General features: G+C 38.7%; 1 protein-coding gene across 3 annotated transcripts in view; it reads left to right on the plus strand.

Moving 5' to 3' along the window:
* Positions 1-27,996, plus strand: part of CACNA1E (calcium voltage-gated channel subunit alpha1 E) — a 616,215-nt gene that overhangs the window by 112,224 nt on the left and 475,995 nt on the right. For 2 of the 3 annotated variants that reach the window (XM_074308524.1, XM_074308525.1), the window contains exon 1: positions 9,797-10,243. In XM_074308524.1, coding sequence (XP_074164625.1) covers positions 9,918-10,243 — 326 coding nt within the window. In that variant the 5' untranslated portion in view covers positions 9,797-9,917. Of the gene's footprint in view, positions 1-9,763; positions 10,244-27,996 lie in introns of those variants that run through there. The other variant, XM_074308523.1, reaches the window with a different exon arrangement.

Here is a 27,996-nt window from a genome sequence, read left to right on the forward strand (position 1 = left end):
TTACTCAACTGCTCTGGTCTCCATTTTTTCCTAATTTTTAGGGGCTTGACCTCCTGCCCCACCTGACACAGTAAAGTAATTAGAAGAGGGCACATGCTCTTTGCTTCTTGATGTCACTTCCAGAGAGTCTCCATTGCCTCCATCACAAATAGCTTCTTCTCTGAAGCTCACTTTTTCCAGCTTTGTTTACCTCTTCAGATCCTAAAAGTTCCCTGGCTTCCTTCAAGACTCGGTTCAAATCCCACCTTCTGCAGAAGTCAGACTGACACATTGAAATTCAGTCTTGTCCTACTCTTTGTGACCCCTATATTGGCTTTTGTTGGCAAAGGTATTGGAGAAGTTTGACATTTCCTTCTCCAGTGGATTAAGGCAGATAAAAGTTAAGTGACTTGCCTAGGATCATACAGCTTGTGAGTATCTGAAGCTGGATTTGAACTCAGTTCTTCCTGACTCCAGAATATATCTATCCCCAGAGCCACCCTAGATGCCTCTATATAGCACATAATAAGTATTTAACAAATGTTTATTAACTCTTAACATTTAACAGGATATTTTCCCTTTTTTTCCCCCTTCAAATGACAGATTAGCCTAGCTGAATCAGCAGGAGTACCAGAAGGCAGCATGTGCCAGATAAAACTATTATCACCAGTACCTTGACCAACATCTTCCCTCAGACCCAGATAAAGACAACCAAAGACCCTGAATCCAAGAGCTTTTGGAATAGCTCACTTCTAGCTCAGAGCCAGCATCCATCATTCTCGGAATCAATCCCTGTGGGGAAGCAGCCTGGAAATCATTCTTGCAGGTGTTACATTCACATCTTTTGTAGAACCAGTGATAAAAGTTTTTTTCACATCAGTCCTTGGAAATGTCAAATACTTCAACACCAGAAATTGATTTAATTTTATTTACCATTGGAAATGACATGAAAGAAACGGCATTGCCATCTGCTTTGTTCCTGCATCCCAAGAATCCTAGACTTGTAGCTGAAACCCTTTCATATATGTTGTCTCCTTTATTAGAATATAAGCTTGTTGGGACCAAGAACTATTTTATTTTTCTACATGTACTCCCAGAATTTAATGCAGTGTTTTTTTTCATAGTAAAAGCCTAATAAATGCTTTATTTACTCATTCATTCATTTATTTTCAGTGAGTTCAATCCCTGACTTAAAGTCTCTCCATCCCAATCTTTATCTTTGGAGAAAGGATTTTAATATACATGCAGTTGTCTCCCAAATGTCTGGTGCCTTCAACTTAACAATCTTCTCATCTTTCATGACTTCGACCTTCAAGCTCTCTCAGTCACATACATGGATGGTCATAGCCTCCATTATTGCTAACAAAATTTTCACCTTTGTGATTCAGAATTTGGAAATTATTTTTTTCATAACCTCTCATCTTCCTATTTCTTCCTAGATCTCACCCCTTGATTCATCTTTATTGCCATCTCCAGTCACTCTACCTAGTCTTCTTTCACTTTTCCTCCCTCATTTTCATTCACACTCACACTTTTGGCTACCAGGACAACAATTTTGCTACAGTCAATAAGTGAGCATTTATTTAGTGTTTACTGTGTGCCAGGAGTGGAGATACAAAGAAAGGTACGCCACCCCAAATCCTTGTAGTCTTTGCACTCAAGGAGCTCCCATTCTAAAGGGAATAGAAAATACATAAATAATTGCTTGTACATAATAGCTAGGCTTCCTATATAAGGTAGGAGTTGAGCTGAATCTTGAAGGAAGTCAGAGAAACAATTCTGAGGGTGAGAGTACCCCAAGAATGGCTTGCAAAGAAGCAGCCAGGCTACTTTACAAGCCAAATAAAGGAGCTTATATTTGATCCTGGAGGTTATAGGCAACATCAGAGCTCATGGAATATCAACTTAACCTGAATGGAGAACTAGTCTTGGACCCCTAATCCCTTCTACACTCTCTTTATTAGCTACCAAAGGATCAATTATCATTACAATGCAGATAATCCCTAAATCTACATATCCAGCCTTATCTTTCTCTTTCTCATCTTTTTCTTGAGCTCCACTTACAGTCAATACAGACAATCACAACTTCATGAAACTTACTTGAAAACTAGATTTATTGCAAGAAAGATGGCCATGCGTGTGGGACCCACAATCCATACAGAAACATGTATATTTATGAAACATGTACAATTTATGACAGAAGGACAAAGGAAGAAGGTAACATATCTTCACCTAAAGGGACTTGGGAGAGGGGAAAGATGCAATAAAGGTGGGAAAAGGATAAAACCTCTCTTGAAGGAGAAGGTGATAGAAAAAGCTGTATTCTTTTCCCTTAAAAACTATAGATTATGAAGATAAAATTGTTTGATTATCTACAAGGGTTCCAAATGCATAAGCAATTCCCCTCCCAGTCTAGCACAGACTATCTGGTACTTGTCTCAACTCCTAAGGACATCTCAGTTTGAGGTGGTGGTGGGGGGAGGTTCATCCTTGATACATTTAAAGCTTCCTGCTTACTTTGAGTTACTGTTTATGGAAAATATGGCAACTCAAAAAGATAATTCCAGGGACCCCTTAACGTTCCTCAACATCACATAGCAACAACATCCTGCTGGGAATTTCAAATGCAGTAGATATGAAAGGGAGCTGAACAGCTCCTTCAGATAGACCCACCTTTCTTTTTAACTTCCTTGTTTCTTTTAAAGAACCACTTTCTATCACCCAGGTCCTTCATTTGAACCTTCAAAATCATCCTTAACTCTTCACTTCTGCTTACTTGAAATGTGCATAAAGTTGTCCCGTCTTGCTGATTCTTCTTCAAAAAGAATCCTTCCATTTATGTCCTCTCCATTTATATTACAACAATCCTATTTCTGTCCCTCATTACCTTTCATTTGGACTATGGCAATATTTACTTTATTAGTCTCTCCTCTGATTCCAGTCTCTTCAATCCCTTTTTCTCATAGTTGTTAAAGTGATGTCACTCCACTGCTCAAGAAGCTTGAGTACTAGCTCTCTGTTGACTTTAGAATAAAATAAATACTCTTCTGTTTGATATTTAAAGCTCTTTACTTTCCTCAATTTATTTTTTCTGGACTGATTTCATATTACTTGCTCATATACATTCTGCACTCCAGCCAAACCAGTTAATTTCTTGTTGCTGAGTAATTTTTCAGTTATCTCTGACCTTTATGATTCCATTTGGGACTTTCTTATCAAAAGCCATTTGAGTGGCTTGCCATTTCACAACTGAAGAAACTGAGGCAAACAGGATTAAGTGACTTAATCAGAGTCACACAGCTAGGAAGTATTTGAACCTGCTTACTGCTCCTGAGGCATGATGTTCCATCTCCTACCTCCATTTCTTTGCACAAGCTATTCTCCATGCATGGAATAATTTTCTCCCTCATACTTGCTTCTTAGAATTTCTTATTCCTTTCAAGACTTTATGGCTCACATTCTATGTGAGGACTTTTTTGATCTCTTCAATTGTTAGTGTTCTCCTTAGAAATAATTGTGTGTTTATATGTATGTTTCTGTGTGTGTATATGTATGCACATATACATGCAAAGTAATTTCTAGGGAAGAGACACACTAACAATTGATATAATATTTATAGGATACATACATATATGTACGTGTTTATATGTGTACACATATATACATATATGTATACATAAATGATACACATACAGGGCAGGGGCTATATGCTTTCTGTCTTTGTATATATAATGCCTAATACAGTCCCTGTCATGGAATAGGAGCATAATAAATGATTATTGAATGAATATCAAATGAGTTATCAAAAATAGATTTGAAATACTTTAATTGTTATATAAATGCAAACCATTGTTATTGTTGCTATTATTTACCCATTAGTTGCTTTTCTATCTGCTGCATTCTGGATCTCGATAGTGCTATACCAAAAAGAAATCTTGCTCCCTGCCCCTTGGGTTCACAACTTGGCAGTTGCAAAGGCAGTTAAATCATGGGAGTCCAAGCTTTTTTGGCTCTTGCAAAGAAATGGCCCTGATTATTGGGCATGAGAATATGTTGATGTTGCTGTTTGCTCATGCAGTTTTAATTTGCCAGTTATAAAAACATTGTCTGCCTCTTCCTTGGCCTGTTGGGACTTCCATATGTCTCCAGTTAGAATGTCCAGGCATTGACCATAATGCTATTCTCTATTGGCCTTTTGGATACTCATGTTCAGGATCTCTAGGGGGAGGAGTGACTACCACTGAGGAACCAACTAGCCAGAAGTTTTGTCTGTTGAGAATTTGCAGAGAGATTACAGAGAACAGCTTTCAGGAATGGAATCAAGGGACACGGGTTCAGATATTAATCATTGCTTTTGTGATCTTGGGAAAATTACTAAATATCAGTTCCTTAAGCAGTAAAATGAAGACTTTAGACTAGGAAACCTAAAAGTTCTCTTCTTGCAAAGTATTGAGGGCTTACTATGTGCCACATTCTGGACTAGACAGTGGGAATACAAATAGAATAAATGAGAAAATCCCTACTCTCATGGAGTTTACATTCTAATGATCTAATAAATCAATAAGAGCATATATGATTATATTCAGATTAACTATAAAGAGAAAAATTGCAAATACAAGTGAAGTAGTTAGATGTAAGAAAATTAGGGTGAGAAGGAACTAACAGTTGAGGCAACCAGGACAATCTTCCTCAAGAAGGTAGTGCTTGAGATGGACCTTGAAGGGAGAGAGATTCTATGAGGCAGAAGTGAAGGGGGAGTACATCCCTGGCAGGGTAGATAGTACAAAGGCATTATGGATTATATGGCTATGGAGTATTGTGTATGATTCCAGAAGAGGAAGGGAATATGCATTTATAAAGTACCTGCTATGTGCTAAGCACTATGCTAAGTGTTTTATAATTATCTCATTCATCTGCAAAACAACCCTGTGAGGTAAGCGTTATTCTTGTTCTCATTTTACAGTTGAGGAAACTGAGGCAAACAGATATTCAGGGCATTGTCAAGGATCACAAAGCTAATAAATGCCTGAGGTTGGATTTGAATTCAGGTCTTTTTTTGACTCCAAGCCCAGCAACCTATCTGCTGAGCCTTTTAGCTTTTGAGTTGGAATGTAGAAATCTCAGAGAAACCTGGGTTGGACAGATAGTTTTTGAGGTTCAAAATGAGAGAATTTGTCTCAAGAGGAATTAAAAAGCTAGGCAAAGGGGTTTCTCCAAATTCTCAGGTCAGTGGTCCAAAATGAGAGATTCCATGAAGGGATTGGTTCAAAAGAACTTTTGATCCATGGATGTTCCATGTAGCTAAACCCCTACTCTAACCACTGAAATCTGAAGAAGCAGACAATGGGGTGGGAGATGGAAATGCAGCCGTCTGATCAGTTAAATCTATGGCAAGAGCCAGAACTGAGCAAACAGAAAAAACCTGTGAAAAAGGCACTTAGCTGGTCCTTTCTCTCTCTCCTTTTTCTCATCTGATGATTTGTGGCAAATATTTTTAAAAAGCTGAGATGACATATTATTGTGAAAGACCGGAAAGGCAACTATGGATAATAGTTATGGTGGTGGTAGTGTTGAGAATGGGAAAGGGAACCCTAAAAGACTGGGGTCACAGGCCAGTATTGCAAAGTGTCTCAAATTCCCTTTCCCAACCTCAACAGTAGTGGTGGTGATAATGGTGATGGTGGTGGAAGAGGAAAGTTTGTGGCCTTCTTTCTTTTTTTTTTTTAATTTAAATTTTTCCTCTTTTTTTGGCTAAAACTATTTTAAAAACATTTGCATAGATAATTTTTAACATTCACCTTTGCAAAACCTTGTGTTCCAATTTTTTTCCTTCCCTTTCCTCCCCCTCCTTTAGACAGCAAATAATCCAATAGATGTTAAACATGTACAATTCTTCTATACAGATTTCAAAAATTATCATGATGCACAAAAAAATCAGATCAGAAAGCAAAAAAGAGAAAGAAAACAAAATGCAAGCAAACAATAATAAAAAAGGTAAAAATACTATGCTGTGCTCTACACTCAGTCCCCACAGTCCTCTCTCTTGATGTAGATGGCTCTCTCTATCACTAGACTATTGGAACTTGTGGCCTTTTTTCTATAGAAGTCCTGGAAAACTTTGGAAGATCAGGTGAAATACTGGTAGTTAAAATCTGGTCAGTGGCATAATCTGTATTGTTCATGTATGTAACAGCATCCTGAAGAACTGAGCCCTGGCAGACCTACTTGGTCTATGGATCCTTCAGTTCTCTCTGAGCTGTGGAGGCTCTGGACCAGATGCATTGCCAGAAGCCTGCTCTGCTCTCAAGACATGTATGTTAGAGGAGGAATTTGAAAAGCTGGGGGAGTGAGATTGCTAGGCTATTATTGGTTGATTGTTCAAGACTCAGGGGGTTACCTGGAAAGACTCCCAGAGACTCAGAGGGACATTAGGGGTGGCTAAGGTTCCTATTTGCTGATTGGGAAGAAACAAAAAAAATTCAGGCAGGAAATAGGGAAAAAAAGAGCCTGAAAGTGAGAAGGGAAGAGAGTGAGAGGAGGAAGAAAGAATACTGTAAATACTTGGGTATAAGAGTCACCAATCTGACTCAGTTGGTATCCTTTTAAAGAGAAGAGTCCTATAGTGAAAGGAGGGGGATGAAATAAAAACAACTTTTATTTTTTGGTGGTAGACACAAGCACTAATATTGCCCAAACTTATATATTCTTTGGACTGTGGAGGCTAAGGAGAACACAGAGCTTGGAGGATGGGGAGGATATACTTGTTCTAGATTCATAATGAGAGTGCTTCTGGATGAATTGGGCTTGGGAAGGAACCTTACAGGAACTTTTTTCTCAGGTCCACCACACAGAAATCAGTAGTGAGAATAGAGAGATAAATTAGGTGTGAAGCGTGGGCCAGGCACAGGACATTTGGAGATCATTGCCATCATGTTATTCTCTTGCTTTTTTTTCCCCCTAAAGGCAGGTGTTTTTTTCTATATTCACTTAAAAAATACCTGCAATGTCTTGAGAGGGTTAGAAAGCTTCTTGACTTACACATCATCCATTCATTCTGTGCTCCTCCTTGAGTGATCCATTCTTTTCCCATGGACTCTGAATGGACTATGATAAAACCTTAGAGCTGGGATATATCTTAATATGCACATGTCCTATCTCTCTGCCTTTACATCTCAGAAAATTGTCTATGCCCTTAAAGATGCCTAGGGATGAAAACTCCTTCCATAAATGTGTGTGTGTGTGTGTGTGTGTGTGTGTTTGTGTGTGCATACATACATGTATGCTTGCTCAACACTATGGAGGCAAGTTCTCTGAATTACAGGTTACTGAAAGACAATTTTTTCAATATTGTTCCAGTTCAACACTGATTTAAACGAGAGAGCGTCTCTTACCCTTGTATAAAGAGGATCATTCATTTTTCAGATATATGGGGTTATTGTAAACAGACCTGATTTGTCCCAGTCTCTTGGTTCAGCACTCTGGATATTCCATGATACCAAACAATCCTGGTTTTCAAATCATATTTGTTCACTTCCTAAATATGAATCCTGCCTCATCTATTCCTAGGAAGAAATTGCTCTTCCTATTTTGAGTATTTGCCTGATTATCTGCAGGAGAATGAAACAGGAAGAGTTCTCATGAGAAAACATGATAGATAGTATTGGTCAGTTTCACAGGCAATAGCAGCAACAAAGAACTGATTCTCCCGATGAACATTTATATCAATAATAATGGGGTTGTTAAACTGTAATTTTTAAAGGAAAAATGAGATAATTTCATGTTTTGATATTCTTAAAATTGATTCTGTTGAAGCTAGAATGCTGTGGAACATATTCTTGCTGATGCAATTTTGGCAAAGATGTTCATTAAAATCAGTGGAGCTTCTTGGAAGGGGAGATCTATATTGTAGACAGTGGAGGTCTGAAGGTGGAGCAATGGTGCTGGTAGAAATGGAAAGAGCAGTCAAATCTGGGGGAGGTCAGGTCCCAGAGACTTTCTAGGAGAGGGACAAGGGCTGTGAGGAGGCAGAAGCTGGGAAAACCCTTTTGCCTTGAAGATAGATTATGAACAGACTGGGGAGTATTGTGTGTGTGTGTGTGTGTGTGTGTGTGTGTGTGTGTGTGTGTGTGTGTGCGCGCGCACACGCCCCACCCGTGTGTGTAGGGAAAGACATTTAAACATTACAGGAATGAAAGATAATTTTAAAATCCATCAAGCAAAGTTGAGACAGAATGACATGGTGAACATGAATCATTCCTGCAAGAGTCCCACGCAACCCTCTTTGGGGAAACTTGAAATTCATTTGCTCCATGGCTCTCTTCTCCCATGATTTCCAAACTCTGCCCCATGTTCCTAAGTCCTTCTGTTCTCCCCTAGTCACTCCCCCCACCCCCAGCCCAAATCCTAGTTACTAAATATATAGCTTTTGCCACAAAGAACAGGGAGCTCTGCATTAATGAGAACCCCAGAGATCCTTAGATTGTATCAAGAAAATGGGTTGAAGAAGACATATGAGAGAAAGAGAGGACTGGAGCTTCTTTAAATATTCTTCAAACTGCTCTCCTAGATCAGGCTCCATTCACCACTAATATTGATTTTTTTTAGCTCTCAACCTCAGAACAACATTTCTATTTTTTATTTAAGTTTGACAACTTTCCTTAATGATCATGAAGAAAGAAGATTGGCAAAAAACATTATGGATACATCCTTCCTTCCTTCCTTCCTTCCTTCCTTCCTTCCTTCCTTCCTTCCTTCCTTCCTTCCTTCCTTCCTTCCTTCCTTCCTTCCTTCCTTCCTTCTTTCCTTCCTTCCTTCCTTCTTTCCTTCCTTCCTTCTTTCCTTCCTTCCTTCCTTCCTTCCTTCCTTCCTTCCTTCCTTCCTTCCTTCCTTCCTTCCTTCCTTCCTTCCTTCCTTCCTTCCTTCTTTCCTTCCTTCCTTCCTTCTTTCCTTCCTTCCTTCTTTCCTTCCTTCCTTCCTTCCTTCCTTCCTTCCTTCCTTCCTTCCTTCCTTCCTTCCTTCCTTCTTTCCTTCATTCCTAGAAAAGCACGCAATGTAATGCCAGGAAATATTATTGAAGGAAGTTGAGACATCTTTCATCACAGAGTCAAAGCAAGGAAAGACAAATGACCATTGAAGCTCTTACTGTATTGGGGTAGAGATAGATACAAAGAACAAACATCTACCTTTCGGTGATGGTCAAGGTTGTAGAATGTAGTCTATATAACAAGCTGAAATAAATGACCTTTAAATAGACAGAATGGATGGGCAGGTAGGTAGATTGATAGCTAAATTGAGTGAACATTTATTAGAGTGCAATGTACTAGATACTATGCAAAATCTGGGCATACAAAAATAAGCAACTCAGACAGTTCCTGTCTTAAAGAACTTCCAATCTAACTGAAGGCAGAAGATAAAGGGGCTGCTGGAAAGGGGGAGATATAGCCTGGAGCAGTCAGGGAAATGACTTGGAGTCATGGGTCTCGGCAAGGTAAGGGAAAGAACGAGCTATCAGAATTGAAGGATTTAGGCTTAGAGTTCAGGTCATCAGTGGGAAGAAGGTGGCTGTGATGGTCCTAGTAGAAGTAGCATGGTGTGCAGAAGGCTGAGAGTCTTTTGGAGTTTAGTCAGTGATTTTATTGAGGAATGATACTTTCTTATTTTATTTAATTTTAATTTTATTTTATTGAGGAATGAGCAAAGATGACCTTCCTCTGAAAAGATATGTCACTGACTCTTTTCTCCCCTTCTGTCTCTTCTCCTCTTCCCTCTCCCCATTTTCTCCTAGAGCAATGTGCTGTGATGGTGCCCGAGATGCATGGACACAGCCCATGCCCAGCTTACAAGTCCCAGGAGCTCATCCCTGCCTTGGCCACTGGGGAAAGCCCTGAGCTTGGTCTGGTTGCCCACCGCCACATCCTGTCCCTTCCTGAGGAGGAGACATGGCGCCAGCACAGTCCAGGCATGTTGCCCTCCCAGACTTCTGCTCTGCTCGAGCCCGAGGCCCTGGAGGACACGGGAGCGTTACCAGGATCCCCACGTGCCCTATGCTTCGATGCTTCCCGGTCTTCTTCCCCATGCAAGAAGGTGAGGGCTCAGGATGGGAGGGCAGCGGTGCCCTCGATGCCAGTCTGAGCCCATTCCTTCCTGTGAGCCCAGAGGTCATGAAACGGAGGCGAGGAGGGCTGATTGAACAGAGGGACATAATCAAAGCCCACGAAGCCCACAAGATGCAGAGCACACCTCAAGCCCGGAGGAAAGAGTGGGAGTAAGTACAGATTCTTCCTGGGCTCGGGCAGTAGTAGGACCTTCCTCAGAAGGGCGGGAGGAGGAAGTGATATGGTTAATAGGAAAAGGAAGGGATAGTCCTTGGGTCTCATTATGGTCATGGTGCATGTATTATGTGTTTTTGGAATACAGAGCAAAAAAAGTTTTCATTCTCATGCTTCTCTTGATGCTTCATGTAACTTTTTATGAGTCATTTGACTTTTCTGGACCCCACTTTGCCCACCTGTAAAATGGGAGCAACCAGGCCTGCCCCTTTACCTACCTGAGGAGGCTTTTCCAAGGATGAAAGAGCTGTGTGACATGCTTGGAGTCTCTCTGAAGAAAAGAGCTGGGTAAATTTATGGGGGAATCAATCAAAACAGAAATTATCTCATCTTTCTGTTAAGAATTGCTGTTAAACAACCCCATTTTTTTTCTAACACCATTCTTGGGGAAAGCGAATAAAACTTTGGAACATCTCTTTCTTATTTAAAGCGAGAACTCTGAGATAGATATTTGTCTATTGCTAGAGATGGAAGGTTCTTTGGACCTTGCTCTTGGTCAAGTGTTTCAAAGATCAAAGATTTACATGGCTTTAATCTTTTCTTAAATAAAATTTTATTAAACATCTTAATTCTAAATAATCCAAATTTACTATAAGACCTCTTTATCATTCACATCCCTAACTTCATTCTATTTAATCATCCTTTAGTGCAAAGAATAAAAAAGAAAAACAAAAAATTCAGCAAAACTAACCAATACACTAGTCTGACATTATATGTACCCATAGTCACTCATCTTTGCAAATGGCGGGGACTGAAATGGGTGGGTAGCTGGAATTCTCTCATATTTCTTCTTGGGGACCAAATTTTGCCACCATAATTTTATAGCATTTAGTTTTAGTTGTTTTATTATTGTTCTAATTCGCACTGTTGTAGCAGTTTCATTTGTTGTTTTCCTGGTTTTCCTTCAGTTTGTATCAGTTCATATGTTTTCCCAACCTTCTCTGAATTTGTTGTATATGTCATTTCATATGGTATATATAGCTTTTTTAAAAACAAACTTTAACTAAATATATAACAATTTAGTATCTAAGCACCCAATTTCAAGAGCAGAAGCTAGAAAGGAAGAGAAATCGAACTTGACATTTTCTCCAGTTATCTTAGTATGATTAGACCTATGATTTTCCATCCTAGAGGGAGTTTGAGTTGGGAGTGAGAAGCTTGGTACACCAAAGCAAATCAGCATCTCATTGCTCTCCCCTGAAATTTATAATCTTATAGTTATCTGGGGGCACTGAAAGGTTGCCTCAAATCATACAACCAGCATCTCTCAGAGAGCGGATTCAAAGCCTAACTCTAATCATTATAGAGTGCTATCCATTCTCTGTGATATCTATATCTATATATGTTTTGTCTTGATTTTGTGTTAATGTTTACCATGTGTCTTGGTCAGTCAACAATCATTTAATAATTCTATATTTTATGTCAGGCACTGTGCTAAGGGAAAGGGCTACAAATATAAGCAAAAAGACAATCTCTTCTTTTAAGTTTACATTCTAATCAAGGAAGAAAATATGAGAGATATGAAAAGGAGAGAAGGAGACATATCTGAGCAAGAGCATATTGACTAAATGAGGAGAATCAGAGATAGTTGGTTTGAGACCTTTCCCCAAGTTGCAACCCATCAGTGGGAGAAGGGACCATCAGGAAGCATAGTGGTTTAACAGGCAGATTCAGGGATGGCTGGTCTAGGGTCTTAGATTGCAAATTGTTATCTATCAAAAATTGTTTACTATCAAAAGCACATGGCTTTAGAGCAACCCTTGTGAGTACAGTATAAAGAACACTGGATAGAATTTGCTGACCAGTTGGCTGTATCATTTCCAATTTATATCTTGTCTGAAATGAGGCAAACCATAGGATTCAGAGAATGTGGTCCCTTAAGGACCAGCTGGTCCAATCCCTTTACTTCATAGAAACAGAAATTGAGATCTAGAAAAGGGACTTTGTCCAGTGATTGGATAGTATGACTTGGCTATTGCTGGACAAGACAAATTGTAAGGCTTCCTCCAGCTCTTTATATTATATAATTCTAATAATTTCAGATGATGGTAAGGGTGAAATTTCCTTCTTTGGAGACTTTTTGAATAGATATTAATCTTCCTGGTATAATATAAAACAATTCTGGATAGTGGTAGGGGAATGGGTGGAACAGATAATCCCTAGAGAATCCTTCCACCTGTCAGTCAGTGAATCTGAGCCTTTTCAGCTAGGATTGTCTGAATTAATCATAAGATACTAGATGGTAAGAGACAGCAGTGGAGAACTTCCTGGTTTGGTTATTAGGAGATACAGGTTTGAGGATGACCTGGACTAGCTCATTTAACTTGCTTTATTAAATTCCTTAATTTCCTCATCTGCATAATCTGAGAATTACATCAGATATTTCCTGAAGTCCTTTCTCTTTCTCAAAGTCTCTCTACTGCCTTATATTCCCAGTCATGCTTGTCTATATCCACATTTCCTTGATAGAACTAGATTGAAGTTTATGGGTCTTAATCCTTCTTTTGTCACTGCCTAGCCATTAGAAGCCAGGGATGTCTCTTAATATCTCTATGTCTCCACTTTTTAATTTGTAAAATGGAGATTATAATGTTTTGCTGCCTTCTTTATTTAAAAAGATAATTGGATTAAGAGTTGAAAGGGGCCCTAGAGATGGATTAGTCCAGGCCTCTCACTTTATGGATGTGGAAGGTGAGGGCCTTAGAGATTAAAGGATTTAGTACCAGTCCTGGACTCAGGAGAACCTGAGTTCAAATTTGATCTAAGACACTAGCTAACTGTACAATCCCTTAATTCTGACTGGGGATTGGGGGTGGAGAGAGAGAGAGAGAGAGAGAGAGAGAGAGAGAGAGAGAGAGAGAGAGAGAGAGAGAGAGAGAGATAGAGAGATAGATAAGGGGGGAAGGGAGGGAAGGAAGGAAATGGATAGGGAGATGGAGAAGGAAGAGGAAAGGGAGGAGGAGGGAAGAGGAAGAGAGGGAAGGAAATAAGACATGGGAATGAATCCAGATCCCCTAAATCCCCAAACCTCTGGATTTGGAGTTAAGACATTTACTAACTGAATGACCAGTCTTAACTTCTCTAAGCCTCAATTTCTTATTTGTAAAATATAAATGATAATAATATCTATAGTACCTACTCCATAGAATTATTGTAAGGATCAAATGAGGTCTCCTCTTGTCTAGTGTAATGCCAGAAATACTACAGAGAAGAAGGAGAATGGGTTAGCGTGTGCAAAATTCCTTGAAAAACTTAAAATGCCATATAATATCAGTTATTATTTATTACTGGGTTGTAAAAATCAATTGTAATTTTGTGATATATATAATAATATTTCATATATATATACATATATATATTTCACAATATTAGGAAAACTAGGGACAATTAAATGGAGTTAGGAGAACCTGAGTTCAAATCCATGCTCAGACACTAGCTGAACCTGGATAAATCATGCAATTGCCTTTCCCTGCCTCCTCAAAAAAAAGAAAAGAAAACTATAAAGTTTGAGATAAAAGGCAGACCAAAATGTGGCATTTTGTACCTATATCTTTTAGCTGTAGTTGTGGTAAAAATGACTTAGTTATTCAGAGAAGGAGCTCTGATGTGGTGAATGCAAGGCTGGCCTCCAAGTCAGGAAGAGCTGCTTTCCAGTTTTTCCTTTGACACATATTGACTCCATGACTCTGGACATGTCATCTACCTTTTCAGTAGTTTCAGGGTTCCAGGTGTAATATTGGTCTGTTTTGGTAGAGGAGGACATTTCCTCCATTTATCTTCCCCCTCCCTCCTCAAAATATTTAATATTCATGTCCTTGTTCTACCTAATGTCAGATCAGAGGATGTGGATTTAGAGCCCCTAAGTGGAGACTATTTAGTCTACCCTCCTTATTTACAGCTGAGGAAACTGAGGACTGGGGCAGGGGAGATTTGTTTGAGGTCACAAAAATATTACATGGCAGAATTCAACCTCCCATTTCCCACCAGTGACCTTTTCATTACAGTCCCCTCCCCATAATAATAGGGACTGTGTCTGTACCAAGTCTCTGAATGCCATCCAGCATTTGGCATTGTGCTCAAGATGTGATAGATCATCTGCTCAAAGAAGACCTGAATTCAAATCCAGTTGCAGACACTTGCTTGCTGTGTGACCCTAAGCAAGTCATGTAACCTTTTTGACTCAGTTTCCCTCACTGTAAAATGGGGGATAAAAACACCTACTTTTCAGAGTTGTTCTGAGGATCACATAAGATAACATATCTAAAAGGCTTTATAAATTTTAAAGTACTATATAAATGCTTGCTATGATTATGTTTTATCACTATTTGATCATTCAAAGTACTGAGCCCAGCACTCCCAACACTCCAAGCAGAGCACTTATGTTTAGTTTTGTGCTAAAGAAGAGAGTGGAAGGAAGATTCAAAGATATGTAAGATATGGTTTCTATCCTTAAGAAGTTGATGATTCATCATAAAGCAATTTTCTCATATGATTAAAAATGAAGTTAAAACTTTGAGATCTATGCTATCAGCGTTGGAGGAGATTTAGGACTTCAGTGCCAATCAAGGGCATGGAAGAAGTGTCAGTAGTTCTGAGCAAAAAAAATGTAGGTAGTCTTGTGTCCTCGGGCTCCATCAGTCCTGAGCTCATCCCTGAGAAAAACTGGGATAAGTGTGGGCCTGGCAGCACTAAGGGAAACCTTGACCCTTAGGGAATGACAACAACATAGATTTAGATTTATAAAAAGGTGTATGAGGATGCCAGGTCCAACCTTTTTGATTTATAGGTGAAGAAACTGAGGTCCACAGGAATTAACTGATTCATCTGAAGTCACATAGTTAAAAAACAAAACAAAAACAAAATAACAAAACCCCCAAACAAAACAAAAACAAAAACAAACAAACAAAAAAACCCCCAACAAAACAACAGACTGAGATTTTAGCCTTGGGCTCAATAAATATTATTTATCAGCCAATCATAGACAGATTTTAGAAAGCAACATAATGAAGCTTTTGTCATTCCCCTTCTTGTCTGCAGGATTTCTGACATCACACCCAGGTTAGAAAAGATACCTGTGAAGGTAGAGCTTCAGAAACACTTGAAGGCACCTTAGGCACTGGTGGGTATCCTTTAAGAACACAAGGTAAACCAGATCACTTCTGGTTATGGCTGGACCATCCCTTAGATGCAAACGAGAAATGAAGTGATTTGGTAGGTTAGCCTTAAGTTAGTGGAAAGGCAGGAGAGGTAGGCTGCTGGTCCTAATGGAGTGAGAGTACCAGAAGGGCACAGGCCAGATTTTCCTCATGAGGCTGTATGTTCTTTAGGCTACATTCATGCTCTAAGACAGCCATGGGTAAAGCTTGGTGGACTTTTAGGCCACTTACTGTATAGGTGCTATCAGTCTATCACCAAACACTTACTGGGTGCTGGGTGCTGTGCTAGGTTCTGAGAGTGCAAAGACAAATAAGAAATTTATTCTCTCCTTAAGGAATTTTCTTGGAAGTTTCTAATTAGGGAAAATTTATGTGTATAAAACATCCATACATATCCATATATATGCATATGTGCAAAATATACACAGAATAATTTGGTGGGAGAAGGAAGGTAAGATCAGCAGAGCAATCTGTCTGTGAATGAAAAAGGATAAAGATAAAGCACAGCTGGGGATGGGAGGGCGCACTCTATTTTCTTTGTCGTCTTCAGGGGATCCAATTGTTCACCCATTGATGACATGTAAAGACAGTGTAGTTCAATGGAAAGAACAGCAAGTCAGGAGAATTGGGCTTTAATTACAGCCTCATCCCTAATTAAAATCTTTAAACCTCAGGTTCCTCACTTGCAAAAATAGTTTGTTTCCATGATGTCAAAGGTCTCTTCTTGTTCCCAAATAGCATAGGAAATTCTCCTTCCTTCTGTCTCTTGTCTGCTCCAGACTTTTTCTGCTGTGGATGGCAAACTCCCATTCCGTATTCTTCTTTTTAAAGAGTGCTTCTCTTCAGGAAAGTGAGTCTTTGTGATGCTGGAAGAGAGAACAGCCCGTCCTCTCTTGGTGACATTCAGCTCTGATGCTCTCCAGTACAAAATCTAGGGAGGGTTTGTCCGCCAGCTTTGCCAACCTTTCTCCCCCCCCCCTTTCCTCACCATCTCCCGCCCAACACCCACACGATCTGACAACCCAACCATGGTTTCTGCCCCACACACATTGCCAGCTTAAAAAAAAAGCCTGCATTGGCACACAGTTAAAAACTTGGGTGATGCACGAAGTAGAATAGAAACCATTTTGGGAGAATTCCAACATTATCCTTATTCAGTCTGGTAAATGGTTGCCTCAGATATTGGGGGTTGAGAGAAACCAAGAGAATAGAAAGAGATTTCTTAAGTGCAGGGTCACTGGTTTTTTTCCAACCACAGTTCTATCACAGGAAAAGGTTAGAATCACACGAGAAAATTTGCTTTGGAGCAATATTTTCCAATGAAGATGTTTCTGGGATCTTTTAGAGCCAGGAAATACACTAAAGGTGGAAGGATGAGGCATTACTACATACTATCTTAAGCAAGTTACTGAATCCCTGTAGATCTCCTTTTCCTCCTTTTTAAATGGGAAGATGGGGCTTGACCAGTTATCCTTAAGTTTCTTTTCTAGATCTAAGTCTATAACTTCATGATGTAGCTAATAGGGATGATGCTATTTGCCCTTTCTGTCTAATAGTGTTGTTAGGAGGAAAGCATTTTGTAAGACTTAGGATATTGTAGAAATGTGGAGGATTTGTTATAGAGGAGTCTTAGAGAAGGGTCCTTCTGCTAGGAGTTTCTGTGTGTAGCTCAGTAGTCAACTTAGAGGGGCCTTTCAATGAAATCGAAGAACAAGAAGACTTCTATAAAGATTTGCCATTTTGAATTCCATTTTGAAATGGTTTAAAGAGCTTGCCTTCTCTTAGTGTCTTTTTCTGCTAGTGGGTCAACAGGCATTAATTAAGCACCTACTATTTTCCAGGCACTGTGCTAAATGTTAGGCATTCTGAGAAAGGTAATATATATAGACCCTGCTCTCAAGAAGCATGATGGAAGAACCAAAATGCAAACAATTATGTAGAAACAAGCTGAATACAGCTTAAATTAGAGATAATCAAAAGAAGGAAGACACTGGTATTAAGAGGAATCTGGAAACAGTTCTCACACACAGTAGGATTTTAGCTGAGATTTGAAGGAAGCCAAGGAAAATACAATGGGTTTGAGGAGGGAGAGAGTTCTATAGCTTGGACATAGGTCAAAGGAGTAAGCCCTGATCCCACTCAAGTCTTTCCATGGACAAGTGGGTTTGATCCATCTCTTGTTGGCCACCTAACTCAGAGCAGGTCACTGAAGGAAGGAGATTTTGATGGAGATCAGGGGAAAAGTAGAATTTGGAGCTTTGGACATTGGCTCATGTGGAATAGGCAGCAAGAAAGTATGAAATATCTATGAAGAAAGAGCAACAGAGAAATGAAGTAACAGTTCAGTAAGCTTGCCACACAATTTGACTTAGCTCAGCCCCAACTATAACCTTTATTATTCGTAGTATCAGGGGAAAGCCCATAACTAAAAATTAGATTTGGTTTCCAGGATTAGCTCTGTTTTTGACTCATCTTGAAGAAGTTGCCCCAAGATGACTTCTTTGGTTGAAAGGTAGGTCTTGGAGAAAGGAATTCATTTTTGATGCAGCTGCTTGAAGTGGGATCCTATCAACTCTCTTACTTTTGCTGCTCTGATGAAAAAGACCTAGTCACCTTTCCCTACTTGTAACCTATGCTAGATAAAAAAAAAAGATAAAAAAAATAGAGATAAAAAAAAACAATGAGACTGCTATTTCTCATAGGATTGTTATTAAGATGAAATTAAGTAACAGATGTGAGAGATGCTATGCAGAAATTTAGTATTATGTCCATACAGCTGTGTATTATTATTTTTGTACTTTCCTTGTCGTCTCATGAATAGAGAAATAGCTTCGGAATCTGGAAGTCCTGCTTCTGAAATTATTTAATCTCTTAGAGCTGTACATGACTCTGAGATCAAGGGTTGCAGAGCAAGGGCTTATGGGCATTAATAGAGCTTGAATCTTTCCTGAGAGTTCTTGCTATCAGTGCCATCATAGGTCATATCCCCCACCCCTGCCCAATTAGCTTTGCCTTCCCAACATGAGCCAGTCAACTTCTCCCACTCCAAATCTAGTCTAACAGGAAATGTCCAAAGGTTTCTTAGATAGAAAATAACTTCCTGCAGCCTGGTTAGTATTTCTGTAAGAACTTCAGTTTCCAAAGTAATTTTTGCATCTTATTATTTCAGGGAGTCATCAGGATATTTCAGTGAGGTAGGGCAGGGTCATTTTACAAAGGGAGAAATCAAGTTTTAGAGAAAAGTTTACTTACTCCAAGACTGTGTAGCTGACCATAGCAGTTCTGATTCTTTCTGAGTTTTCATTGTGTCCTCCCAAAGTGAGAGCCCTAGTTCAGAGTAAGAATCTTGATGCTTAGTCAGAAAGGGTTCTGTGAGGTAAATAAGTCAAAGCCAGAGGGTGATCACAAAAATTCCTTGCTAAACACTTATCTCTTCTCCTCAGGGACCTGTGATCACTGGGAAAGTGGATAACAATGATTGGGAGCCCTCTTATCCTGTTTTCAATAAAAAGGGCTAAGCAGGAACTTGATAAATTATGATAAAATCTAAAATGTAGAGCTGGAAGAAATTTGAGAAGCCATGTAACCTTGGTTTTTGAATTTTCTTGTTGGAAATAACCTTTCTTCTTAGACTTCTTGTTGTGTCCCATTTTTGTAATGATCATGTAATGGTGGATTACCAGAGTGTCCCCAAAGCCTTAATGTGGCTTTAAAAGCTTTTGGGACACAATCACACACACTTAGACTTTAGGGATACCTTGTATATTATTGTTATTTGTTTTTGTTTTATTCGCCTACTAGACTGTAACCTTCATGAAGGTAAGGATCATATTGTACTGAGGAGGAAGTTCCTTTACCAAAGTAGATCAGAACATTCTCTGAAACTTTAGTCCTAGTGAACTCCTTGAAAGCACTGAGAAGTTGGGACTTGACCAACTGTGTATAATAAATGACAGAATTGAGACTGGGACCAAGGATTTGCTGTCTCTGAGACCCATTTCTATCTATTAAGCCATGATAACTCTCTTTGTATATGGTATGTTCCTAATAAATGTTTACTGAGTGAGTGAATGCCTTTGAGGTCCTCCTAGGAAAGATGCCTTATTTGAAATAAATTCCAGGGACATTAAGGTTTCCATTTCCTTCAGGAGATCCCATCCAAAGGCTAGGCAAATCTGACCAAAGTAGAAAAGTAGTTCCCTGTGCTGCCACCTGTTGTTAAAGAGTGCTCATAGGGTTGACTTTAGAATTCAAGAGTTCCGAGAAACAAAAATACTTGAAAATAATGACCACTGTTGAACAACAAACAGCAACAACAACAACAAAGAAAAGAAAAGGAAAGGAAAGAAAAGAAAAGAGAGCCCTGGATTAACTGTATTAAACATGGATTGTCCAGTTGTCTAATTTAAAAAAGGTATTAAGATTAGTTAGGGATTTCTGAGCAGAACATGAGACAGTTGGGAAGAAGCCAGAGGATTTTCAGCTTCCTCCAGGATCTGATAATCATTCTGGTGATCAGAATGGTTGCTTAGGGGAGTTTTGACACAGAATCAGCAACGGAAGGAAGAGACTTAAGAGATTATATAACCTAATCTCTCTTCGTTAAACAGATGAGGAAGTGAAGACCCAGAGATTCAAATGTCCCTTATCACCAAACTAGTAAATGAAAGAATCAGAAATCAAATTCAGAATGCTTTGTTTGTTTCTTTGTTTTATTTTTCGAGCAGTCTCTCTTACATCCTTGTCAGTTCAGAGGTTCTTCCTCATTAAAAAGAAACCTCAAACTTTATTGGGGATAGACTTAATAAATATTACCTCAACAGTTCTGGCCTCTGGGTGCCTTCTTCTCTTCTTCTCCCTGCCTCCCCCCCTTCTCTACTCCCCCAAATCCACCAGCAGTTTAATTAAAGGTTACCAGAGAAATCAGAATATGAAAACACAAATTCCAGACAAAGCTGATCTCTTTCAGGCTTTCACAGAACCATGTCTATCTTCATGCCCCATGATGTTTCTTCTGTTTGGGTGGTATTCCTGGAAAATTGGAAGCAAAATCAAAGTATCTCAGTCTTCTCAAAGTGATCGGGCTTGCAAACTGGGACTACAGGGACATTTACTCATTCTCAAGCCCATTCTTCACATTCTTCACAGACGTCAAAATGTAGAGGCAGGGAAGAAAGGCAAAGGCAGCAAGGCTTAATATAAAGAAAGCTGGGCTTTTTTTTTTTTTTTTTTTTTTTTTTTTTTCAGTTAGGAGCTCTGGAGTTGAATTCTGGGTTCTATACTTCTTATCTGTGTGATTCTGAGCAAATCACTTCCTCTTTCTGAGCCTCAGTTCCCTCATCTGTGAAATGGGATCAACAATAAAGCTTCTGTGCCTATTGTCAATGGTATGTGATCTATCAAACTGCCTCCTCAGACTAGTCCCATTTTCCTTTCCCCCCCAAAGTGGATCATCCCTGAGTATCTCTAGGAGAGGACTATATTCCTCAGAAATGTTGCAAGATCCAAAAATCATCCTTATACTGAGCTTCCTCGCCAGAGAGAGTCAATAGGAAATGCTGGGACATGGCAGTTGCCAACTCCCATGTTTTATCTAGCCTTCATCTCCCCCCACCTAGTCATCATTTTTTGTCCTGTTTTGCGGTGCCACCAAGTGGCAATCTCTAAGCATCGCAGCCAAGGTATCAGAGTAATAACTTGGAAAGTGGCATTCAAATGATGAAAATTCAAGAGATTTTAGAACAAGACGAGACCTTTAAGGTCATTGAGCCTACCCTCGATATGACAGAGGAAGAAACTAAGCCACCAAGAATTGAAAGACCTTGCTCGAGAATCAAATGGGTCTGTGAGAGTTAGCAGAATTTGAAGCTAGTGCTCTCCTCACTATGATGTACTGGTTTCTGGCCAAGGCTCCTTCTTCTATATCAAATTACCCCAAAATTTATCCATATATTCACATAGAGGGGAGTACCCACACATGCGTATAGGAAAGAAAGGTCCAGGACAAATCCATTTCCTTAGTCTGAACCAGATAGTATAGTTGAGGACTGACATCTTTTGCTATTTAGAATGGCATTCATAAGTGATTTAAGATTTTTAAAGTACTTTTCATAGGCTATCTAATTTGGATCTCACAATTATCTTGTAAACTAGGTGCCCTTTCAATCTCCATTTTACATAAGAGAAAACTGAGGTAGACAGGTTAAGTGATTGTACAGAATCATCCAGCTAGTAAGTGTCCAAAGCAACATTTGAACTCAGGGCTTTCTTACTCTAGGTCTAGAACTCTATCAACGATCCCTTATTTTGCCAACAAGGGCATTCTACTCACTTAGAAAGATGACACTTTCCCACTTACTACAATCTGGGATTACTTGTTGGCCAAACTTCTATGGTTGTTATTTGCCCTTACTTGACATCATGGGGTGATATCTTGACTTGTTCATGAATTAGATAGAAAGGAGGAAGAATTGCACAAAGTGGTCAGATATTCTCTTTTCTATAGTCTCTGATATTGATGAGCTTAAGCTCTTTAATAAGCTAGTCTGATCCTCAGAGGACACACACACACACAGAGTCTGTCACCAAGCACATATGAAAAGGAATAACCAATACTTAAAGATAGGAGATCTCATTTGATTTTTCTTTAGAATTTACAAGTTAGAAGCAAGTTCAATCAAGCAGTTCAATCCTTTAGTTTATATAGATGGGGAAACTGAAGTCAGGAGAAATGAAATTACTTCCCAAAGATTACATAAGTAATAAGTAACAGAACTAGCTTTGGAATGACTTGAATCTAAATCTGATACTTTAATTCTGAAAATGAGCTTTCTACTCCATCATACCTCACCACACCTTTGCCTTCACTTTACCTAGTCTCCCCACTGCCCTCTCATTTTAATCTCTTGCATCCCTCTGCTTTCTGTGACCTTTTTAATCATCCTTTCTCCCATTCCTCCTTAAGAGCAGAGCAGTGGGCAAGTAGGTGAATATATGGGAGTTTGATTAGGATTGGAATATACTATTCTATTCATTTCCTTTTCTTTTTGTACTCTGGAAATATTTCCCTGGTCTATTTGTAAACCGCCAAAAGTAGAATTGAAAAAGCATTTGTCCATGGGAAAATTTAGAAAATTTACCCTCCTGGCATGTTACTATACATTAGAAATTTTGAGTCTTTACTATAACATATTAAATTTGATATTACAAAATAAGTACCCATTGGTTATAGAGAAATTTTCTGCCTTAGAAATAAGGGAATTTACAAAAAATGATATCATCATCATCATCATCATCATCATCATCATCATCATCATCAGTGAAATTCACCAAGGCTCACTGTGGGAGTGAATCAGGGGAGATCCGTACTTATATCTAACTCTGTCACCTATGAACTGTCTTGGGCTAACCATATGATGTCTCTGAGACTTAATTTCTTCATTTATAAGATGGGATTAAAAGCATCCACAACATGCACCTTGAAGAGCTGCTACAAAGCTCAAATGATATAATGTATTTGAAGCTCATTGCAAATACTTGAATCATTTATATAATATAATTTATTATTATTGTTAATTATTATTATTATTTTTCCCAGTCACCTTGAACAGGGATGGAGTGAGAGAAAGATCAGCCATCTCAGGCTCCATCTTATTACTTTCCTGATAATATACTACTCTAACTTTTTGTTGCCATCACCTCTTCTCTCTCCTCCATACTCCCTACATCCCTTTGCCACCATCCATCATAGGATAGTAGGACTGGAGCTAAAAAGCTCCTTAAAGATCATATGGTCCAACTCTTTCTTTTATAGATGAGGGAACTAGAGCGTAGTATGGTGAAATGCTTTGCTTTAGGTCAATCACACACAGATTAAATGCCAGAGCTCAACTCAATGATGTAAGAAAGTTCAGCAAAGATTGCATCCTCCCCTTCACTTCTCCTCTATTAGTGTGAGGTCTTTGGGACCCCTCAAACAAACACAAATTGAAATGTGAACTTTTGCAGTCTCTGTTATCTCTTTGGCCCCATCAGGGATGCCCAATGAATTAATAATAGACCAGCAGGCAACAGAGAGCAGGAGCCATTAATTGTCAGTCAGTGTGTTCAACCCCTCACTAAGCCTCTAATTAGCACCCTAACAGCAAAGGCTTCATCTCAGGCCAGACTCATCCATTTGGAATCCTTCAGGCTCAGCTTGTGGCATCCGGGCACAGAAGGTTGAAACTTGAGTTCTTCCTTAGAGAGAAGAGCTTGCTAGAGGTGGGCTGACTTCCAAAGTTCCTTAAAGGAGCCCTATTGAGAAGGAAGGAAGGGTCGGGAAGTGGAACAGAGGTGAAGGGGCTCCAAGAACATATTGATGGCATATAAAAATGATTTTACATTGTTTTTTGCCTGAGGCTCCGGTGAAGTCAAGCTCCTTTAGTTTTGTGGGCTCCTTTGGCAGTCTGGAGAAGCCTATGGATTTCTCATAATAGTGTTTTTAAATGCAGAAAATAAAATACTTAGAATTACAAAGAAAAAAATTATGCTGAAATGAAATTAAAACCTTTTTTTTTTCTAGTGGCTATTGCTAGCCTTCGAATTGTTCTGAAAACATTGTCACAAATTGATGACTTTACCTAGATATTTATTTCCAGGTAGCTTATATGTGACTTGGAAGATTTCCTATTAGCACCTTTCAGTTAAGCACTGCCCTCTCCTGGTAGAGTCTGTTAAAAAAAAAAGTCAAAACCAAAATCTATTGTATTTTAAATTGTAAAAAACCCAGAATTTTCAAAAGTGTATTAAGTCTCTACTATTTATTACTTAGTGAGGAGGGGATGATCGAACTGGACAGATTTAGGTCCCTAGAATCCAGGAATAAGAGGAATTGAAAGGAGAGAAAAATAGCATTTATTAAGATTAGCTTTATCTATTGGATTTTACCTAATTGCAGCCTTATAAATCCATTTGGTCCGTAATAAACTAAAGATACTACAGAAGTTATTAATGCTGGGAGCCTGGGAGACTCATGGGGCTGGTGGAGAAGAGAGACACATGTAGTTACTGCCCTAACTACAGATAATTTCTTCTTCATCTCTTGGCATTCATAGGGAGGTAAAAGCAAGTGCTTGAATGTGTATGAATGCCAGTGTCCATGGTCGGGGTGGACTCCCATGAGTTATTGGAGAAGGAAAGAGAGTAGTTATAATGAAAATGAAGGATGGTAGAGAAACAGAGTTACTCAGAAATGGCTTCAGAGAAATTGGAGGAATAAGCCACAACTGTACCTTCTGGAATGACTCAATAAGGCAAGTGGGAACCCAGGAGTGCCTAAAGGACCTCAGAATTGTAGGGCTTGCCATGGAATTCCTTCCCTTGTATAGAAGTTATGGTAATTGTAATGTAGTACTTGGGAATATGGTTGCCAGGCCTGTCATTCAGCATATGCCAAGATGGAGATGATGATGATAATGATGAGAGGAGAAAGATCAGATTTTGTCTAGTACAAGTTATCTTGATTTTGAGAAGCTTCTGGGTTTCTGTCTCAGAACATGAAGACTAACCCCTGGCCAGCCTAACTAATAAAAGGGAATACTGCTGATTGTTTATTTTTAAGTGACTCCAAAAGATATTAGTTAAACCCAACAGGAATGAGAGAATCCTTTAATTTTCTCCAACTACAAACTCAGGAACCATATTAATTCTGAATTCTCAGGCAGATACATCAAAAGCAAATTCAAATACATGTAGGATTCAATGTGTGGTATTTAAATTCAATTAAGCAAACATCAATTGAACACCTATTATGTGCTTAACTGCATGGGTAAAATTGCAAAAGCAAAAGGGTGATAGGATGTCATGTATAGAGGACAGGAAACAGGCTGATTTGGCTGGAATACAGAACGCATGAAAGAGAATCTTGGAAAGGTAGACTGGAGTCACATTGCAAAGGGCATTACATGCCAAATAGTTGAGTCAGTATTATATCCCAGAGGTAATAGGAAACTGCTTGTAAGTGCAAGTGAGTGACACAATCAGACTTGTGCTACTGGGATATTAATTTGGCAGAATGTGATCTACAAAGACCTTGCCTAGGAGCAGCTTGCCACTTCCCATCCTAGAGCCATAGTGTCATGAATGGTAAGTGCTCACAACAAGCTGAGTTCAAGTGCTTGCCAGTGCTTCATTCAGGGTATCAGCCTGCCATTACTACTTCTTCCCTTTATTGTAGGAACAGACATCTAATCAGCACTATCATTGATTTGGGAAATGATGTATACAAATTAGCTGTCCTGTAGCTCTACTCACTGTCTCTTTCTCAGAGCAAAAATCCATTCCCTCATTATCATTTTCCTACATTTGGGGGTAAGAATGGTTTCATTTTTGGCATTTATGTTGCTAGTATTTTGTATAGTGCCTGGCACATAATAAATACCTATTTATTTGTTTATGCATTTTGAACTCATGGGAGATAATAAGCCTATTAAATAGTTCACTGAGAAAAAAGACCCAGTTGAGAATTTTGGAGAACATTTCTGATTTGAAGTTGGTTTAAAGATCATGGCTCAGAATATGGAGACTGAAATGAAATGCCTTTGAATGGAGGAAGAGTCTCAAGAAAGAGAAGCATCATAACCAACCAGAGAATGAGAAGAAAGTATCCAGAAGATGGAATGTATTTCATTGTCAAATGCTGCAGAGAGGATGATGGAGAACTAAAGAAAGACCATCATTTTTGGAACAAATAAGGATCATTGGTAACTTTAGAGAGAACAGTTTCAGGTAAATAATGAGATTGAGGTTGGAAACCTAATTTCAAGGGCCTGAGAAAAATGAGTAGTGTTTGTAGACAAATCTTTCTTTTTTATATCAAAACCAAAAATTTATTTTATAACTTTCCCAAAGCAGTTATTTATTTATTTTGTTTGTTTTGTTTTAATTTTCAAAACACATGCATAGTTTTCAACATCCACCCTTGCAGAACCTTGTGTCCCATTTTTTTCCTCCCTCTCTTTCCCCTCCCTTCTCCTTTAGACAGCTAGCAATCTAATATATGTTAAGAATGTGTAATTCTTCTAAACATATTTCCTCAAGTATCATGTTACACAAAAAAATCAGATCAAAAAGGAAAAAAAATGAGAAAGAAAACAAAAAGCAAACAAACAACAACAAAAATGAAAATATTATGTTTGTGGCCCACACTCAGTTCCCACAGTCTTCTCTCTGAGTGTAGATGGCTCTCTTCATCACAAGACCATTGGAACTAGCCTGAATCACCTCACTGTTGAAAAGAGCCATGTCCATCAAAATTGATCATCAAATAATCTTGTTGCTGTGTACAATGTTTTCTTGGTTCTACTCACTTCACTTATCATCAGTTCTTGTAATTCTTTTCAGGCTTCTCTGAAATCATCCTGCTCATCATTTCTTATAGAACAATAATATTTCATAACCTTCATATACCATAACTTATTCAGCCATTCTCTAACTGATGGGCATCCATTTATTTTCCAGTTTCTTGCTACTACAAAAAGAGTTGCTACAAACATTTTTGCACATGTGGGTCCTTTTTCCTTTTATTTGATCTCTTTGGGAGACATACCTGGTAGTGCTATTTCTGGGTTGAAGGGTATACACACAGTTTTATAGCTCTTTGGATATAGTTCCGAATTGCTCTCAGGAGAACATTATGTAAAAGAAAAGTAATTTTTTAAAACAATGATCAGCTGAGGAAGAATTACCTAGTCTGATCAAGATAATGATACAAGACAATTCTAAAGTGCTCACGTTGAAAACTACTTTCAGAGATACAACTGATGAACTCTAAGAACAGATTGAAACATATTTTTCACTTCCTTTATTTCCTTTTTGTTGTTTGCTTTCTTAATGGGTGGAGGAGATTCAGGAGTGAAGAGAATTTGAAATTCAAAATTTAAAAAAAGAATGTTAAATAAATAATTAAAAGACAAAAAAGAAAAGGAACCAGTAGATCGGGGAGAGTGAAGATGAATGAGAAAGAAGGGAAAATTTGAAAATACAAGGACAGGAGATGGCATTAGAAAGAAAAAGATATACCTCTTCCTCCGGGCGGAGAGTAAGGGAGAGAGAATCTGGGGGTTAAAGATGTAGAGCAAGGGAGAAAAAGGAGATTTTTCATGGGGAGATTTTTGTGAATGGCCTCTATTTTCTCAGTTAAGTATGAGTCAAGAGCAGAGAGGAGGTGGTGTGGGAGGCTCACAAAAAGAAGAGAAAGTTTGGAACAGCTGCTGTGGGGTGTGCTAAAGAGAGTCAGTTGCACATGTTATATTTCCCCCAAATAAACTGTAAGTTCATTAGTGAAAGTCAGAGTCAAAGAATATAGAGGTAGAAGAGATGTAAGATCAAAACAATGATCTAAGACAATTCAAAAGAGTCCATGATGAAAATTGTTCTCCAGCTCCAGAGAGAAAACTGATGAACTCTAAATACAGATTGAAGCATATTTTTTCACTTCCTTCATGTCTCTTGCTCTTTATCTTTTATTTTTTGGCAACATGACTAATAGGAAA

This window comes from Sminthopsis crassicaudata, chromosome 4 (genome assembly GCF_048593235.1).
Source record: "Sminthopsis crassicaudata isolate SCR6 chromosome 4, ASM4859323v1, whole genome shotgun sequence".
Classification (NCBI taxonomy): Eukaryota; Metazoa; Chordata; class Mammalia; order Dasyuromorphia; family Dasyuridae; genus Sminthopsis; species Sminthopsis crassicaudata.